Source organism: Cricetulus griseus, chromosome 3 (genome assembly GCF_003668045.3).
Source record: "Cricetulus griseus strain 17A/GY chromosome 3, alternate assembly CriGri-PICRH-1.0, whole genome shotgun sequence".
In the NCBI taxonomy this organism is placed as follows: Eukaryota; Metazoa; Chordata; class Mammalia; order Rodentia; family Cricetidae; genus Cricetulus; species Cricetulus griseus.
The window spans coordinates 8,017,894-8,034,370 of record NC_048596.1 but is presented as its reverse complement, the minus strand read 5'-3'; the positions used below and the strand labels follow the sequence as shown (position 1 = coordinate 8,034,370).

At 51.2% G+C, this 16,477-nt stretch overlaps 1 protein-coding gene across 1 annotated transcript; it reads left to right on the top strand.

The window, feature by feature from the left end:
• Positions 1–867: 867 nt before the first annotated feature.
• On the top strand, positions 868–15,835 carry Dusp5 (dual specificity phosphatase 5). Its single transcript, XM_027407024.2, has 4 exons — positions 868–1,394; positions 5,601–5,749; positions 9,636–9,855; positions 12,913–15,835. Exons 1-4 carry the CDS (start codon positions 1,016–1,018, stop codon positions 13,317–13,319), a joined length of 1,155 nt encoding a protein of 384 aa, XP_027262825.1. The 5' UTR covers positions 868–1,015; the 3' UTR covers positions 13,320–15,835.
• Positions 15,836–16,477: the final 642 nt, after the last annotated feature.

The window sequence follows — 16,477 nt, the reverse complement described above, 5'->3', positions numbered from 1 at the left end:
GAATGGCGGGGGTAGACAGCCTGGGATTACACTGATCCACCATAATCCTGCCCAAATCCAGAAGCCACCTGGACAAGTTTAGTGGACTGAGCCCCTCTGTTGGATCCATGTGGACCCTGCTGCTAATGAGTTCAAGACAGGCGTCCCGGAACAACAGAACAGCTCCTAAATTGGTGTATTGTACTTGCTTATTTGTTTTTTGAAACGGTCTCATTAGCTCTGGCGCTATACCGTTCTTATCTACGGAGAGAAACACAAGCGGGGCCGTCCATCCTTCTGAGGCAGAATCCGTTTGATTCTGCTGTCTCTCCCGTCTCACCCACTTCCAACTTCCCCCTTTGGGTTGTGTGTTTACTTTCAGAAACTTTTTATTAAGGAAAATCAGGACACAGCAAAAGTGGAGAGAGAGGACGTGCTAGAAGCCTCCAGCATTAAGATCCCCAAGCCATGCACCGCCTCGGGTCATCTCAGACGCTGCCTCCTGACTCCCGGAATCCGAATCCATTCGGGATGCACCCGGGGGAGGCCCCCGGGTACCACGGGGCGGCCCGGGGTCGGGCTCGAACCGGGTTTGCTTCCTCCTCTTCCCGCACAGCGTGGGTCACCTCGGCCCACCGGGTGATGTGTGAGTGAGACTCTCCGCGCCGGGCCCCCGAGAGAGGCAGCGGCAGGCGCCCGCCACTTCCTCTTTCTCGCTCTGACTAAGCCTGCATCCCGCTCGCGGGGCGGAGGCGGGTGCCCGCAGCCCCGCCCAGGGGCGTGGCCGGCGCCGAGGGGGCGGGGAAACACCCATATTTGGCCTTATATGGGCAGTCACGTCACAGGACGCGCACTCATTCACATAAAACGCTGCGCTGCCGGCGGAATCCCCGGCTTTCTGGGGCGGCGAGTGGCGGGGCCGGGGCACCGAGCCTCGCGGGCCGGGGAGAGCGTCGCGCCGACCCTCGCGCCGGGCTCCCTTCGCCAGGCCACAGCCCCGCACGCCGGCCTTGGGCCGCTGGGTGGCGGCGGCGGCATGAAGGTCACGTCGCTCGACGGGCGCCAGCTGCGCAAAATGCTCCGCAAGGAGGCCGAGGCGCGCTGCGTGGTGCTCGACTGCCGGCCCTACCTGGCCTTCGCCGCGTCGAGCGTGCGCGGCTCGCTCAACGTCAACCTCAACTCGGTGGTGCTGCGGCGGGCCCGGGGCGGCGCGGTGTCGGCGCGCTACGTGCTGCCCGACGAGGCGGCGCGCGCCCGGCTGCTGCAGGAGGGCGGCGGCGGCGTGGCGGCCGTGGTCGTGCTGGACCAGGGCAGCCGCCACTGGCAGAAGCTGCGCGAGGAGAGCGCCGCGCGCGTCGTGCTCACTTCGCTGCTGGCCTGCCTGCCCGCCGGCCCGCGGGTCTACTTCCTTAAAGGTGAGCTCGCCCGGGAGCCGCGGGCCCCCTGCCACCCGCCCCGCTCCCCCGGCACCCTGCGCCGGGGACACCGCGGTCCCCAGGCTCCCCTCGCCGCGCGGCGCAGGGAGAAAGTCGCAACTCGAGGGAGTGTGCACCCCGGGGTTTCGCGTGCGCCTGGGAGGTCCTTGCAAGCGTCAGCGTCCGGGGCTTCCTGCTCCCCACCCAGGCGCCTTTCCTCGAAAGCGTCTGGCAACCTGTCCGTCCTGCGGGCCGGGTGGGCTGGGAAGGTGCTGCGGGCGGTGTTCCTTAGCAGTTCCGGGGGCCGAGGGCTCGTGCTGGGCCCTGGCGCCGCTTGCAGACTACGGGGGTCCGAGTCTTTCTTAACAAGATCTGGCGCGATCGAACAAGTCGAGACCCTCCCCCGGGCCAGTGGCGCCGCGGTGTCCCCTTTCTTCCCGCCTAGACAATTACCGTGCGTTAGGCTGTGTCTTGGTGGGCCTCTTGCCTTTTTGACCCGGGCAAGTCCCTCCCCTTCCTCTCGCTTTATTGCTTTTTATTGTTTTCCTGCAGCCTCCTTCTCCCATCCTTGGCCTTTCTCGAGCTTAAAGCTTAATTTGGAGCTGACAGCTTTCCCGTCCCTTTCCCGGTCCCTTCCCCAGCAGGGGATTGTCCCCGGGACTGACTGCCTCAGTTAGAGACTTGCCAGCTGGCCAGCCCAGTTAGGAGAGGTGCCGCAGGGGCAGTGAGATATGCAGGAGATTCTGTGGCCTTTGGTTTTAGGCCTTCAAGGGCGGCCTCCGGGCCCAACCATTTCACCTGCTGGGGAGATAACTTTGGCTTCCGGTTGTGGGTGGGTGATTTACTCTCAAACCCCACATCCCCACATCATTGATTTCTGGGTCATTTCCTGTGACTGATCCTGCCGTCTAACCTCATAAGTGTGGGAGCCCTGGCCTGGGTGCAGAGGTGATTAGGGCCCCAGAGCCGGGTTGACAGAACACCTTGTGCAGGAACCCTAGTGTGGCTCAGAATTCAGATGCAGTGAATGGAAGACTCTTTCAAAGCCTTGCGACTTTGAATTTCACACACTGCAGGCCAGGAAGATTCCAGAGGCTGGTCAGTAGCTCCCTATCTGTTAACACCTCTTGCTAACTGTCCCTTCTTGATCCCATTGGGAGATAACAGGGGTGGATGACAGCTGCAGGGTGTGACAGGGTGGCCTTCTCTGAGCTCTGCAGAAGTCTCTCTTTTGAAAAATGAAGGGACATATAGCCAGGTGAAAATGAATACACAAAGTGTGTATAAGGAAATGTATGTCTTCCTCACACCCTAACACCTAGCTCCTCTCCCCAGTAACAAATCCGTCTATTTCCCTATCCTGCCTCTTTGACCCTGCTAGATCTTGGGAGACACCATGTTCTTGATAGCCTGGTGATGGCCGTGAGGTTGTTCCAGCCTGGCTGTGTGAATGAAAGGGTGGATGTCCTTGTAAGGAGCTCTGGCGTGTGCAGTCTTGTCTTTCATTCAAACCATGAAAACTCCAAGATCAAAAGTGGTGTGCGTTTGAGGATTTCGGTAGAAATTGCTACCCAGATAACACTGCTGAAGTTCAAACTGCTGCAGAGAATTCCTTTATCTTAGGTAGCACATGTCCAGGTGGGCATTTGGGGTTTGACCTGCTGGCATCCAGATGATGGTGCTAGGCCTGTCACACTTCCTACAGTCCCCTCTCCCACTGAAAAGGGGCGATGAGGACCAGGCGGGTAGCCGGTACTTCCTTGTATATTCTGCCTCTGTCCCCCTGGCAGTCAGTGATGACTGAAAATCACTCACTCTGAAGCAGCCGTAGGAATTGCTTGTGCTCTTGCAATTGGAGTGAGGCATAAATGAGACACCAGAGAGGAATGTTCTTTCTCCACACCTCCGGTGGGAGTAGGTGGAGGGCAGAGACCTAATCTCCTGACCCCAGTGTGAAGAGGCAAGCCCTGTTTATCTGTCCTTCAGCTACACTGAGACACTTTGCCTGTTTTATTTTGTTAACTGGCAAGCAGTCTCAGGCCCTAACCAACACCTTCCCCCCACTCCCCTTCCCTCCCTCCCTCTCTCCCTCCCTCCCTCCCTCCGTGCCAGCTCTTAAATGGTCTATTTAAGGCCTAGAGATGAGGTGTCCTGAAGGCTTCTTGTACTCAAGTTTGGGAGTGCTTGGGTTATTCTTTCTCCAGATGCCCACAAACCTGTCGTATTGTTTCCTGGAACCCAAACTGTTGAACTCAGGCCTATCCCTGTGATTTATTGACTAGGAGGTGCAAATGCCCCCCCCCCCAACTCCTAGGCTGTGTGCCTCAGTTGCCTCCTAGAACGGAAGGAAGGGGCTGCCTGGGGAAGCTAAGCCCCATAGCCTGCACCTCCACTCACTTCCCCGTCTAGCCTAGCTCCTTGTCTTGAGGACAGAGAATGTGGAGAGCTCGAGGTTTCTCCAGGGAGCCGGTGGGCTCTTTGTTAGTTACCATGGGGGAGATTTGGGAGTACTAAATGGGGGCAGGGGCCGGGGCAGAAGCTGAGAGGAAGCCAGAATGACAGTATGACTCATTCTAGGAATTGGCTGCAGCTCCTGGGAGGGAGTCAGAGACTGCCGGGTAATCCATTAACCATTTGCTGACTGCAGGAGTGAGGCCTCCACTATTGGGCGGGCTCTCTATTACCAGAGACAGAAGCACACAGGAAGCTTCTTGGAAAGGTCCTTGGCTCAGGATGCTGATGCAACTGGTGATTTGACACCAGGTGAATCCTTGAGGCTAGGGAAAGACAGGTGGGTTTCCTGCAGACTCTCAGTAGTGCCTCACTTGCTGTTTGTGAAACAAGGTTCCTAAGCAAGAGTGTTCTGTCTACCTATAATGCTTTGGCTTTCTACCGGCCTCCAGGCCAAGTTTACTGGTTCTTCCCCTACTGGTCTGGAGACTATTGATGTGGGTGCATTTTTTAAAAAGGTAAAAGGTCACTTTTACCTTACTTGGGGGGGGGGGGTGAGAGGGCTCTTGCTATACAGCCCAGGCTGGCCTTCAACTCATGATCCTCCAGACTCAGTCTCCACCTGCTAAGATTACAGGCATATGCAAACGTGTTTGCCTTCAGAGGCTCCCCTTTAACCTCAAGTGGACCCTTCTGGAGGAATTGAACTGTGGTAGAGGCGCCCTTACATGCCCAGAAGGTCTGCATTCTTCCATTTGGTTTAGGACGTATTGGCTTGATTTATGGCTAAATTAGACCTACAGAAGGCTTGCCAGTGACCTTAGGAACTTAGGAGGGAGTAAGGGCACCACGATTCTGTGAATGGGAGAAGATACAGTTGTAGTTTTGCCTAGAGTTAATGGGGAAGGGAAAAAGTCAGTTTGGGAGTCGTCATAGAAATTAATGAAATTTTGCATATTCACACCTTTGTTTTTAGATAAACAAGAGGAAAAAATGCTTTTTGTTGTTGTTTTGCTTCCTGGGGGGATATGGTTGGTATTTGCCAGATGCCAGATAAGTTGCTTCTGATAGACACAGAAAGTTAATCATTGCCTCTCTGTGAGAGACCTTTAAAAACTTGATTTATTTTTTTGTGTATGTGTGAGTGTATGTGCACCGTGTGTGTACAGGAACCAAGGAGGTCAGAATAAGGTGTTAGACTCTTCCTTGGAACTTGAATTACAGCTGTTGTGAGATGCCATGTGGGTGCTGCCAACTGAACCCCAGCCCTGTAAGAGCAACAGGTGCTCTTAACTGCTGAGCTTTCCATCTCTCTAGCTCCAAAGGACAGACCTTTAGAAGTGTGTGTGTAAGGTGGAGGTGGTGTGTGTGAGTGAATTCCATTATTTTTTATTCTAAAACTGGTGGTTTGGGTCAGTTTTCTTAAAATTGCATTTATTTACCGATGCTTTTATTGAGCATGCATGAGCTATAGTTCGCATAGAGGCCGGAGAACAGCACGCAGGAATTGATTCTCCCTCTCGTTCTCGGTTCTCGGGTGGAATCAGGTCTTCGGGTTTTGGTGGCAGGTGGCTTGAGTAGGCACTGAGCCTGCTCACTTGCTCTTGTTAGTTTTTTAATACCCTCCGAAGTTGCATCACCTTAGCAGCTTTGTTGTTTTAGCTCTCACACAGTCAGGGTGGATATTTTTTGTCAGTCCAAGAACCCCATGCCTTTGCCTGCCTCACTTTTGTTTGTTCATTTGCTTTTTTGAAGGGGGGTATGAGACCTTCTACTCGCAATATCCTGAGTGCTGTGTGGATGTGAAGCCTGTTCCACAGGAGAAGATTGAAAGTGAGAGAGGCATCCTCAGCCAGTGTGGAAAGCCGGTTCTTAGTGTCACCTGCAGACCAGCTTACGACCAGGTATGTGGTTCCGGCTCCTGTCCCCACCGTCCTCAGCACCCTGACTGGGGCTGTTGCTTTGTAATATGGGAACTGACACTGTCCTTGAGAGCTGCTGTGGCTTGCCCACGGGGGTTCCCGTGGAGAGTAAGTGGGCCATCTCCCAGCACACACACCTAACTAGGGTCCCTGGACCACGGGATGCTGGGCAGCCTCTGTAGAGAAGAGAAGCTGCTGGCCTGGGCAGTTCTGGGAAGCCTGAAAATGCCTTTTCCCTGGAGCTCACTTTCAGGCTTTCTGTGTTGTTTGCTTTGTTTTGTGTGTATGAGTGTTTTGCCTGCATGTATGTGTGTGCATTCCGTGCGTGCCTGCAGAGGGTTATGAGTTACAGCCATGTGCTGGGAATCAAACCTAGGTCCTCTGCAAGAATGGACGCAATGCTTTCAGCTGCTGAGCTATCTCTCCAGGCCCATTCTGTTTTGTTTCTTGGGATAGGCTTGTCATGTAGCCCCGGGTAGCCTGGACTTAAGATCCTCCTCCCTGAACCTCCCCCAAGGCTGGGGTTGTAGGCTTGTGCCCCCATCCTTGGCTGTCTCCTGAAGGTTTCTGGTACATATTTTCAAAGATTCTAGTACCAGAGGAAATGGAGATACTAGAAGGCTAGATGTTTCTGTAAGCATGTGGGGTTTTTGTTTTGTTTGTTTTTCCTAAAAAAAAAAAAAAAAAAAAAAAAAAAAAAAAAGTATGCTTTGTATAACTCACTGACAATTAGGAGGCTGGGTACCTATAAAATGATGGAGGAGGGTGCGGAAAAAGCAGTCCAGGCCTGACAGAAACCAGAGTTCAGACCCTGCCTTGCCATCTCACAGGGGGCAAGGTACTTATCATTGGCCAGTGGGATATCTTGACAGTGTCAGGCCAGTTTACGAGACTCCAGCCACTGGTCCACGGTAGCCTCAGGCCTAGGTGGCTGCTCTTCAATTCCATGTTCTGGTTCCTCCCAGGACCTTCTGTTTTTCCATCTGCCCTTTGACCTACACATCCGGCTTGCAAGGAGTTTTTCAGTCTTTCCCTCAAAACAAAGAGCATAGCAAAGCCTAATAATGAGCCTTCTAGACATGGCTAAAAATGCCAACTCCCTGCCATGGGCAAAACTCAGCACCTGGAGACAGAGTTCTAAATACAAACAGGTGTCCTTGCTTCTAATGGGATTCTTGGTCACTGGAATCCTCTTAGCCTGGCCAGATGCCAAAGGCATCGGTTTTGTTTGTTTGCTTTCAAGAAAAATGAGCCTGTGGGACGAGCCGGAAGCCACAGCGTGTGTCTAAGCTGGATGCCTATGTGTTTGTGAACTGGGGTTGTGTTCTGCCTCTTTCTCAGAAAATGAAAGAGAAGTAGGTTGTGAAAGCTCTGGCCCTTTTGCCCACTGAGGGTAGGGTGCTCAGATGTCCTCACCACTCACCCGGGGAACCCCTGGTACACAGAGAGGGCAGGCGAAGCTATCTTAGCCTCTTTGTATTCTGACAGCTTTGGTGTCTTCTTGAGGTGAGCAGAAGATTTAGGAAAGGAGAGAAATAGAATTTTAGGGGTGTGATGGACTGAGCTGCAGGAGAAGTTGGATGTTATCCCGGGCTGTTGTATCAGCATTTTCCAGTCACTCAGCAGTTTTAGGCAGTGACCAGCCTGCTGCTCTGAGGGGTTGGCTAATGATGCCATGGGGCATGGGGCTGGGATGGGGCTATAGCTGACCATAGAATGGAATTAGATTTGAGTCTCTGACCTCTTTCCCAAGAAGGGTCTACCATCTCTACCATTTTTATAGTTTCTAGCCAGTGGGGAGCTTGGGCTGGGCTGGGTGCAGGGGACGGGACAGTCTGCCCTGAGGCCAAGACCAGACCTGTTGGGATTGCTGGGCCTCAGTATCTGCCCTGTGTCTTCCAGGGAGAGAAGGTGGATGCTATTTATTCATTTTTCAGCTGGATGAAGATGGCAGCCACATAATGTACAAGTTAATAATGCAGCCATTATTCCTTTATGTCTTACCAATTATCCCAGAGGGTAGAAATTCCACGGTTTTCCTTCTGGGTTAGAGAAGCTGCCTGAGCTTTGATCAGTGAGAAGCTACAGGTCTTCTCTCAGATGCTCAGTCCGTGTTCCTAACCTCTGCACCACACTGCCTCTGGAAGGCTGCCTGTCCTGTGTGGAGGAGAGGGGGAGGGGTGCAAGTGGACTCATTACTAGGGGATTTCTAGAGAAATGCAAGAGAGAAGGGAAATATTTCCTTCCCATTTTTACCTGAAATCCTTGAAATCTAAGCCAGATACGCACCCACAGTAGCAGCACTGTCAGGATAAGGCAAAAGGATTACCGCAAGTTCAAAGACAGCCTGAGCTACACAGCAAATTCCATCCAGGCCAGCCTGGCACATACAGAGACCATGTGTCTGGAAGGAGTAAAACATGAATGACCCTGTTCTCCCATACTGAGCTGTAAACAGACTCAGGGAAGCCCTGCCACCCAAGCCAAGTCAGTCCGAGTTAGTTCTCCGTCCCTGCTCTACTTCTGGCATTATTTAATCACATATGCGCCTCAAGAACCCGATGTGAAATGGCCTTCTTACCTATCTTACAGATCTCTTTTAAGATTAGTACCTATATCTCAAGCCCCTGAAACTGTAGGTGCTAGTAAAAATGCTGGTTGTAGATTATGTACCTCAGTTAGTAGAATGCTTGCCTACCACACGGTGAGCCCCTGGGTTCAGTCTCTAGAACCATATAGACTTGGGCATGGAAGCACATGCCTTTAATGCCAGCATTAGGGAGACAGGCAGGAATATCAAACCTACATGCTGTGCCCAGCTCAGCTATGAATAGTTTGAGGCCAGCCTGAGCTATATGAGACCCCGTGTCAAAAAGTGTGTGTGTGTGTGTGTGTGTGTGTGTGTGTGTGTGTGTGTGTGTGTCCATGATTGGCTTTTTCGTAAACCCCTGAAGTGCTGGGTGGGTTGAGACAAGCCTGCTGCTGATCCCCACCTCTTGGTCCCTTACCATTTTTCTTCCTGTGGGTCTAGCTAAGAATTTCCATTCCACCCTCTTTCTGGGGCAGGAAACGGGGGACTCCAACAGTCACTGGCCTTTGCTTGGCACCTTAGAACCCTGTAAATGTGCGGATTACTGAGTCTGTCTAGCCTAGAGCTATGTTTCACCTAGGGGGTGGACGGTCTTTGACTCTGCCTTTGTAGGGAGGTTCTGAACTAGAAGCCTGAGATATGGGTGATGACCTCAGTCTCTCTAACTCCTACGCCCCGTGTGAAGGTCGAGGTGGGGAAGCCCCTCTGCTTGTGGTTTAACAGCTTTCTGAGTCTAGCTTCTCTGGGTAGGTAGGATATTTTTGATTCTAGGAAACTTACTTTTTGGAGAAGGGGGGTGAGGAGATGGCACCTTTACTATCCCTAAAATGTAGATCACCAGTGTATTAGGGTTTATGCAGTACTTGATATAAAATGCTGTAAAGGAGACTTTGTCAAACCGTTTTCCATGATAGCTGTGGGTTAGGAAGCCGCCCCTCAGGGAACCCCAGCTTTCCTTGGTTGTCTTGGGGGAGTTTGAGCTTTAACAAGGGCCCTTTCAGTTCCGACCACTTCCCACCCTGGGACTTCTGTGACTTCCAGCTGAAACTCTGGTCCCTGTGAGTTTTGCTGTCACTGAGTCACAAGGGTAGAGATTTTGCCAGGATGGTGGTGCCACCCACTCTTGGCTGACTTGCCCTGGCTCTGAACTCTCTACCTGGGAACCAGAAAGGGAACCTCCCACCCTAAGAAACAAATAGGTCAGGGTTGTTGCTTTTCTTCTCCCACATGAGCAAGCTAATGCAGTATTTCCTGGTTGTCCTTTGTCCCTGCTTCTAGGGTGGCCCAGTTGAAATCCTTCCCTTCCTCTACCTTGGAAGTGCCTACCATGCATCCAAGTGCGAGTTCCTCGCCAACCTGCACATCACAGCCCTGCTGAATGTTTCTCGCCGGACCTCTGAGGCTTGTGCCACCCACCTACACTACAAGTGGATCCCCGTGGAGGACAGCCACACAGCTGACATTAGCTCCCACTTTCAAGAAGCAATTGATTTTATTGGTAGGTCCAGCCACCCCCTCTCCATTGTTAGGGGAAATTCCTTGGAGTGGAATATGTATTATTATCTTTTGATATCTTGGTATGGTTACCTTCTTAAAAAGAAAGAAGTCTGTAGCCCTGGGTGGCCTCAAATTTGCTATGCGCTCAAAAGTGACTTTGAACCCCTGATCATCTTCCACCTCGATCAGGACCCCCCCCCCCCCCCCGCTATGCCCAGCTTGAGCAGAGTGTCTTGTGTGTGCAGCCCGAAGAGTTGGGGCCAAGAACAGGAGTTTTGGCCATCAAAAAGGCAACGGGAGGACTGAGTTGCTATTATTAGAAGTTTTGGTTTTACGAGATGAATGAATTAATATCGTTTTATGGCAGTACTTTCCTGCTCTTGTTATTGTTTCAACCGGTTGGGAGCAGAGTTCGTCCATGTGTAATGTTCCGAGGGAGGAAAGCAGGGGGGAGCCTCCTTCTACGTAGGTTAGGCTATTTTTAAAGCAAACAGAAGGATGGAGGGAGCACTCCTTACGCACTAAGCCGTGAGGGCCCCCGGCAGCTCCAAGCAGTTCTGGCAAACGGCTTTGGAGGCAATTTATTTTCATTTTCAGCTAACTCTGGATTAAAGATAGCACTTGCCTCAAGCCCCGTGTCTTATGCACAGAAAATTTGGCAACTTATGCATCCCTGTATCCTTGTGAAGCAGTTGTCGTCTTTCCATTGTACAGGCCTGGGGACTGAAGCCTTGGCCTCAGAGCTCTCTGCCGTGTTGCCTCAGTTGCCCTCACATCCCAGATACATCCCATCACCCCATTTAGCCTGACTTCTCTGTCTCAAATGTACACTCTTGATCCTGGCCCCCTTTTCTCTTCCTTCTTTCTCTCTAACATGCGTACTTGTTGGGGTGGAGACATCGTCTTGTTAAAGGCAGGGTTAGACACAAGGGTAATTACTTAGCACAGGCAGCAATTAAAGGCCCTTCAGCCATGTGGAAGGGCCTGCTCACCACACACGACGTCACAAGAAATCTTGACAAACTCACCAGAGGCACACACAGAGGCTTTCCTTGTCACCAGTCTCTAGGCTGAGAATCCTCTTGCAGCCTGAGAAGCAGCCACGATGGTGGATTCTAGGTGGGAACTCTTGGCTTTTCTTCATGCCCTTAGGAGGGCTCTGCCCTTCTCAGCCTGTTACTTAATTACCTGAGTAACTGCCGAGTGAGGTCATGCAACCTGCCCCCGTCCAGTTCTGAGAACCCTCCCTCCACATCCTGTGTGCATGTTGTGTCTGTTTGTGGACACAGTCCCACAATGTTTCAAAAGCTCCTGATGTTTTTTAACCCCAACGCATGCCCTGCCAATGGAAGGAGGAGCTGAGCTTCCCCAGTGGCCTTCCCAAGGGAGGAGGATGATGTGGGTGGCTAGAAGCAGAGGTTTGGAAAGAGTTCTGGAAACAATGCACCCCATATCCTTTCGGTTCTGGAATGTGGCAGTGGACGGAGCGAGGGGAAACAAGCCCCATAATCCCCAGGACTGGGGGTCTCTCTGCTGTGAGCTGACTTACAGGGCTCTTTATTACTCCTTTTGGATTGATGGGTTGCATGCGGTACCTCCAGTGGGCTCCTCTGGCATGCTCTGGAGTTGTTGTTCTTACTGGAAATTTCAAAGGTTCCTCTCTGATCTCTTAGAAATTTGATCTTTTAGGTATAGAGTTGTTTTCAGGCTTCTTGAACTTTAAGCACATGGTGGAGGGTGGGAAGAGGGCAACATATTCCTTTCATCTTTTTTTTATTTTTTTCTGAGACAGGGTTTCTCTGTCTAATAGTCCTGGCTGTCCTGGAACTCGCTTTGTAGACCAGTGTGGCCTCGAACTCTCTGAGATCCACCTGCCAAGTGCTGGGATTTAAAAGCATGCACTGGCCGGGCGGTGGTGGCGCATGCCTTTAATCCCAGCACTCGGGAGGCAGAGGCAGGTGGATCTCTGTGAGTTCAAGACCAGCCTGGTCTACAAGAGCTAGTTCCAGGACAGCCTCCAAAGCCACAGAGAAACCCTGTCTCAAAAAACCAAAAACAAAACAAAACAAAAAAAAAAAGCATGCACCACCACAGACTGGCTTTTTTGTTTGTTTGTTTGTTTGTTTGTTTTTTATTTAATACTATGGTCTTATATAGTACCAGTTATAGCTACATCTAACTTCTTGTGAGGTAATTACTTCCACTCTATCAAGAGAGGAATTGGGAGACTTTTTGTGTGATTTTGATTTGATATGTATTCACCTATAGCCTTTCCTATTTTTAACAGTTATTTTTCTGGGAAGAGTAGAGCAGGAACAGAAGGACCCTTCACACACACACACACACACACATACACCATAGTAAGCAAAAGAATGCTAACTGATGGTGGTGACTTTATAGCAGTGACTCCCATTGTTGAGCAAGATGGAGTTTGCAAAAGTCATTTATATCCTCCATCTAGTAAGCGTCACTTAGCCACGACTATAATTAGTGGCCGGGTGCTGTTTGTTGTATGTTTGATGGTGAGAACCCTGGAAGCTTACCAAGCATCCCTCCCTGTCACAGCAACACAGGGTTGCTCAGGGAATCCAACAGACCCCTTCCAGGTTGCTGCCTGTTGTCACCATTGGATCAGAACCAGAGACTTAATGTTTTTCCAGGTCCGTCTTTGAGCCTTAGACACTCGGGGCATTACATAGACCCAATAAAGACCGAGAGCACAGGTTCAGAGCTGTCTCTGCAGAGGACATTTCCAGGTCTAGCACGTGTCCTGGGAAACAGAACAAAGGTCCTACATGTGGGGACATCCGTCATTGGGATTTCAAGCCCCTTATAAGTCTGATTTCGTAGCTCGAGCTTGCCTTGAACTTGTGGCCCTCGCATCCATCTCTCAGATGTTGGGAGTATGGACTGTAGGTATGTGTCATCTTGAGGACCATGGCCCTTGAACTTGCACAGTGGAGGCACTAGGTCACACAGGTTGTCCTGTGTGTGTCCTGCATTTGGTATTTCCTTTAGATTCTAGTTCTGACCTACTGCCTTTCTTTCTTCATTCCAGACTGCGTCAGGGAAGGAGGAGGCAAGGTCCTAGTCCACTGTGAGGCTGGGGTCTCGAGGTCACCCACCATCTGCATGGCGTACCTCATGAAGACCAAGCAGTTCCGCCTGAAGGAGGCCTTCGACTACGTCAAGCAGAGGAGGAGCGTGATCTCTCCCAACTTTGGCTTTATGGGACAGCTTCTTCAGTATGAGTCTGAGATCCTACCTTCCACACCCACCCCCCAGCCTCCCTCCTGCCAAGGGGAGGCAGCCAGCCCCACGTTTACAGACCATTTACAGACACTGAGCCCTGACACGCAGGCTCCCTACTGCACGTTCACTACCTCAGTGCTGGCGCCAGTGCCCACCCGCCCCACAGTCGCAGAGTTCCACAGGAGCCCTGTGGCCACAGCCACGTCCTGCTGAGGCTGGGATTGGCTACCAGTGAATCCCCAAGAGCAACTGTGATTTTTGTTATTTTTAAACTTGTGGACATTTCAGACCTGTGCAATACTGAAGACCTCTCTCTGTCCCGCTGCCCCAGTGAGGTGGTGACGGTCACCAGGCTCGCAGGCGCACTTGAGACTGACCCCGAGGATGGCTTCTCGGGACTGTAGGAAGGCCAAGCCATGACCAGCACAGCAGTGCTGACTACTGTACTTTAGAGCCCCGTCCTCTCAGGGGCGCCTAGTCTTTGCTCCTCAGAAGCTCGCCTTGTCACTTCACGCTTAAAGGCAATAAACACCCACAAAAGTGGGAGCGAGCCCAGGAGAGAAGGCTGTAACGAAGCCAATTCATTTCGAAGGAAGCACAATTTTTACTCTGTCTTTTTTGAACTTTGGCAAACTTTGTCTCTGTCACTTCAGGGAATAAGGTGGTCACCACCCAGTCAGAGAAGTTAACTCTGCTAGATTTGTCCAGACAGAAGTTCCTGCCAATCTGAACCCAGAAGTGTTTTTTGAGATTATCTTGGGTCCCATGCAAGGTGTTGGCTGAAGAAGATGCTGAACTGTCAGGGTTGGTTTCTCACCTAGAGTTCTTCTGTGACCTTGGACTCCCGGCATGGTTTTTACACGTACTTGAACCTGCCCAGCCTATCTTTTTAAGCAACTTTGGTGTCATTCAAAAAGTGTTTTCGGACCCTAGACCAAAAGTCACCACTTTGAGGAGGTGGCAGTGGGCACCCAGAGGAAGGAGGCGTGCACTGTGACCTGGGTCAGTGGCAGTTTCAGTACTCACTCAGCTTAGTGTCCTTCTGTGTGTGTGTGTGTGTGTGTGTGCTGTCCATTGTGACACTGTTTCCCTCCCTGCCCCTGGAGGGTTGTCTTCAAGCTACTGATGCTGGGGTCTGCATCCTCTGCAACGTGGTACTACTTAGGTTCTTTGATAGGTTGTTTCTCCAGGGGAAAGGCAATAAGTCCCCCAAACCCATGTGAATGTGAAGAAAAGTGGTATGTTGCTGGTTGTTGTTTTTTACATAGTGTAAAATAAAAATAACATAAAATAAAAATGCTTGTTCTTGTTAGTGGTGGCTCAGACTAGGAAGAAATACTTTTGGGTGGGGACTTAAGCCTGCCTTACTGTTTTGTGTGTGTATTTACTTATAAATTTTTGCTTCCTATGTTTGGCTGCTTTGCCTGTGCACACCACATACACACACACAGAGGCCAGAAGAGGACATCACATTCCCTGGAAATGGAGTTACAGATAGTTGTGGCCTGCCTTGTGTGGTGATGGAGCTCAAGCACGGGAGCAGCAGCCAGGGTGCTTCTAATTGTTGAGCATCTCTCTAGCTCCATTTTATTTCCAAATGAACGGTGGGTGGGCCTGGTAGATAATTTGCTCTTGAGTCTGTGATTTTAACAAGGACAGAATGTTGCTAGAAAAGTCCTGCAAGTAGCCAGACCAGACCTCCGCCTTGGCTCTCGCCTTAACAGCCTGGTATGACTTTTGGTTCCTCATCCCTGAAGTGGACAGAAAGGAGGTAGATGCTCTGCAAAGTTCCTGGAAATTTCCTTCTAGAAAATCCAAATGCCAGGCTGTTCCAGCCTCCCTCTGCCCTGACTGGCTACAGATAATTGAGGGACAAAGGTTCCCTGCCTGAATGGCTGCCCCGCTCCTTTTACCCTTGTAATGGATTCTTCCAGATAACTGGCTCCGGAGTTCCTAGGTGAGTGGGTTTCAATCCAAGTGAAGCTCAACTTGCCTTCTGAGTAATTTCCTGTGCGTCAGTGAAGGAAGGAAGAGGTAGGATCAACTGCTTGATTGGCACAGACTAAGTTCCAGACCACAAGGGCCATGGTCCCTAACCCGTGGCAACAGGAAAACGACTGGGTGTTAAGCCCTCCCACTCAGCCGATGCTTCCAGCAAACCTCTCTCTCCAGAAGGGCCCAAAGAGATCTCTAGCTACCGGATGTGCACTTTGCTGGCTGAGTGGCCCAGTTTTCTCAAAACAAACACCCTAAGGCTGCATGGGACCTCGTTTGTTCCCTTCCTTTCCTTTCCCCAAACCAAGCTCCATGGGCTCCTCGGGAAGCCCACAGATGGGAATGCTGCACAGACCAAGAAGACCTGGTCTCTTTCACTCAGCCCCTTATCACATCCAAGTAAGTCTTCCTCTGTGTAGAGCAATGGACAAGGAGGAAGATATCCTCACCTCCCCCTAACTCGTGCTTCCAAGCTAATCTGCAGACAGACTTTGGGGCTTGGCTTGCCTGGTTCATGACACCCTCCAAGTCCCATATCCCTTAAGCCTCGACTTAGGCCTGGGGTGTTATCTGGAAACTTACTGTGCAGGTTTGCCCAGGTGCCGAGTGGCTGGAGGACCTTGTAGGGAGAGCTGGGGAGTGGGAAGCCAGCTGCAGGCTGAACTACTGTGCCCAGCCACATCCCACTCGATGTCATTTGCTTTATTGCATTAAAGTCTGTCTCTAAAGGGTGAGTAAGTCCTCTAAATCAGGCATCTGAGGATTGCTCATAAGTGAGTCATGGTGGGCATGGGGCAGGCCAAGTGAAGCCCCACAGCTGGGAAAGGCTCTGGGACTATCACTCCACTTGCTCATCTCCCTGGTTGTCACACCTGTGTTGGATCAACTTCACACTGGTGTCCAGCAGCAGATGGAGAATCCCAGCTAGCGTTATTGTCTCCACTGTTTCATGTGAAGATGCATTGAGTCTGAGACAATAGGATGTTAATTTCCCAACTGCATGTATGCACGAACCCTTCTGGTTCACCCTAATGTCTGAGCTGGGCCTGGCGGGAGGGAGGGTAGGGTCCCACAAGTACTTAGGGAGTGTCAGGAGCCCTGTGCACCCAAGGCAAAGACCCTAAGAAAATGTCACCCCCAACTTCAAAAGCCAGAACAGCGGTATCTCTCTGAACTGGTGATTTATCTTCTGAATATCCGGAAACTCATGACTGCCTGTCTGTCTGCTAGGGCTATGTGGAAGTTCAGAACTAAACTTTTGACCTGCAGAAGCTGATGGCAGCTTTGCTATCAATTTAGTCTTTTATTTTAGTTTTGTGACAGGATCTGCTATGTAGCCCAGACTGGCCTCAGGCTCAGTCTACCTGCCTGGATTT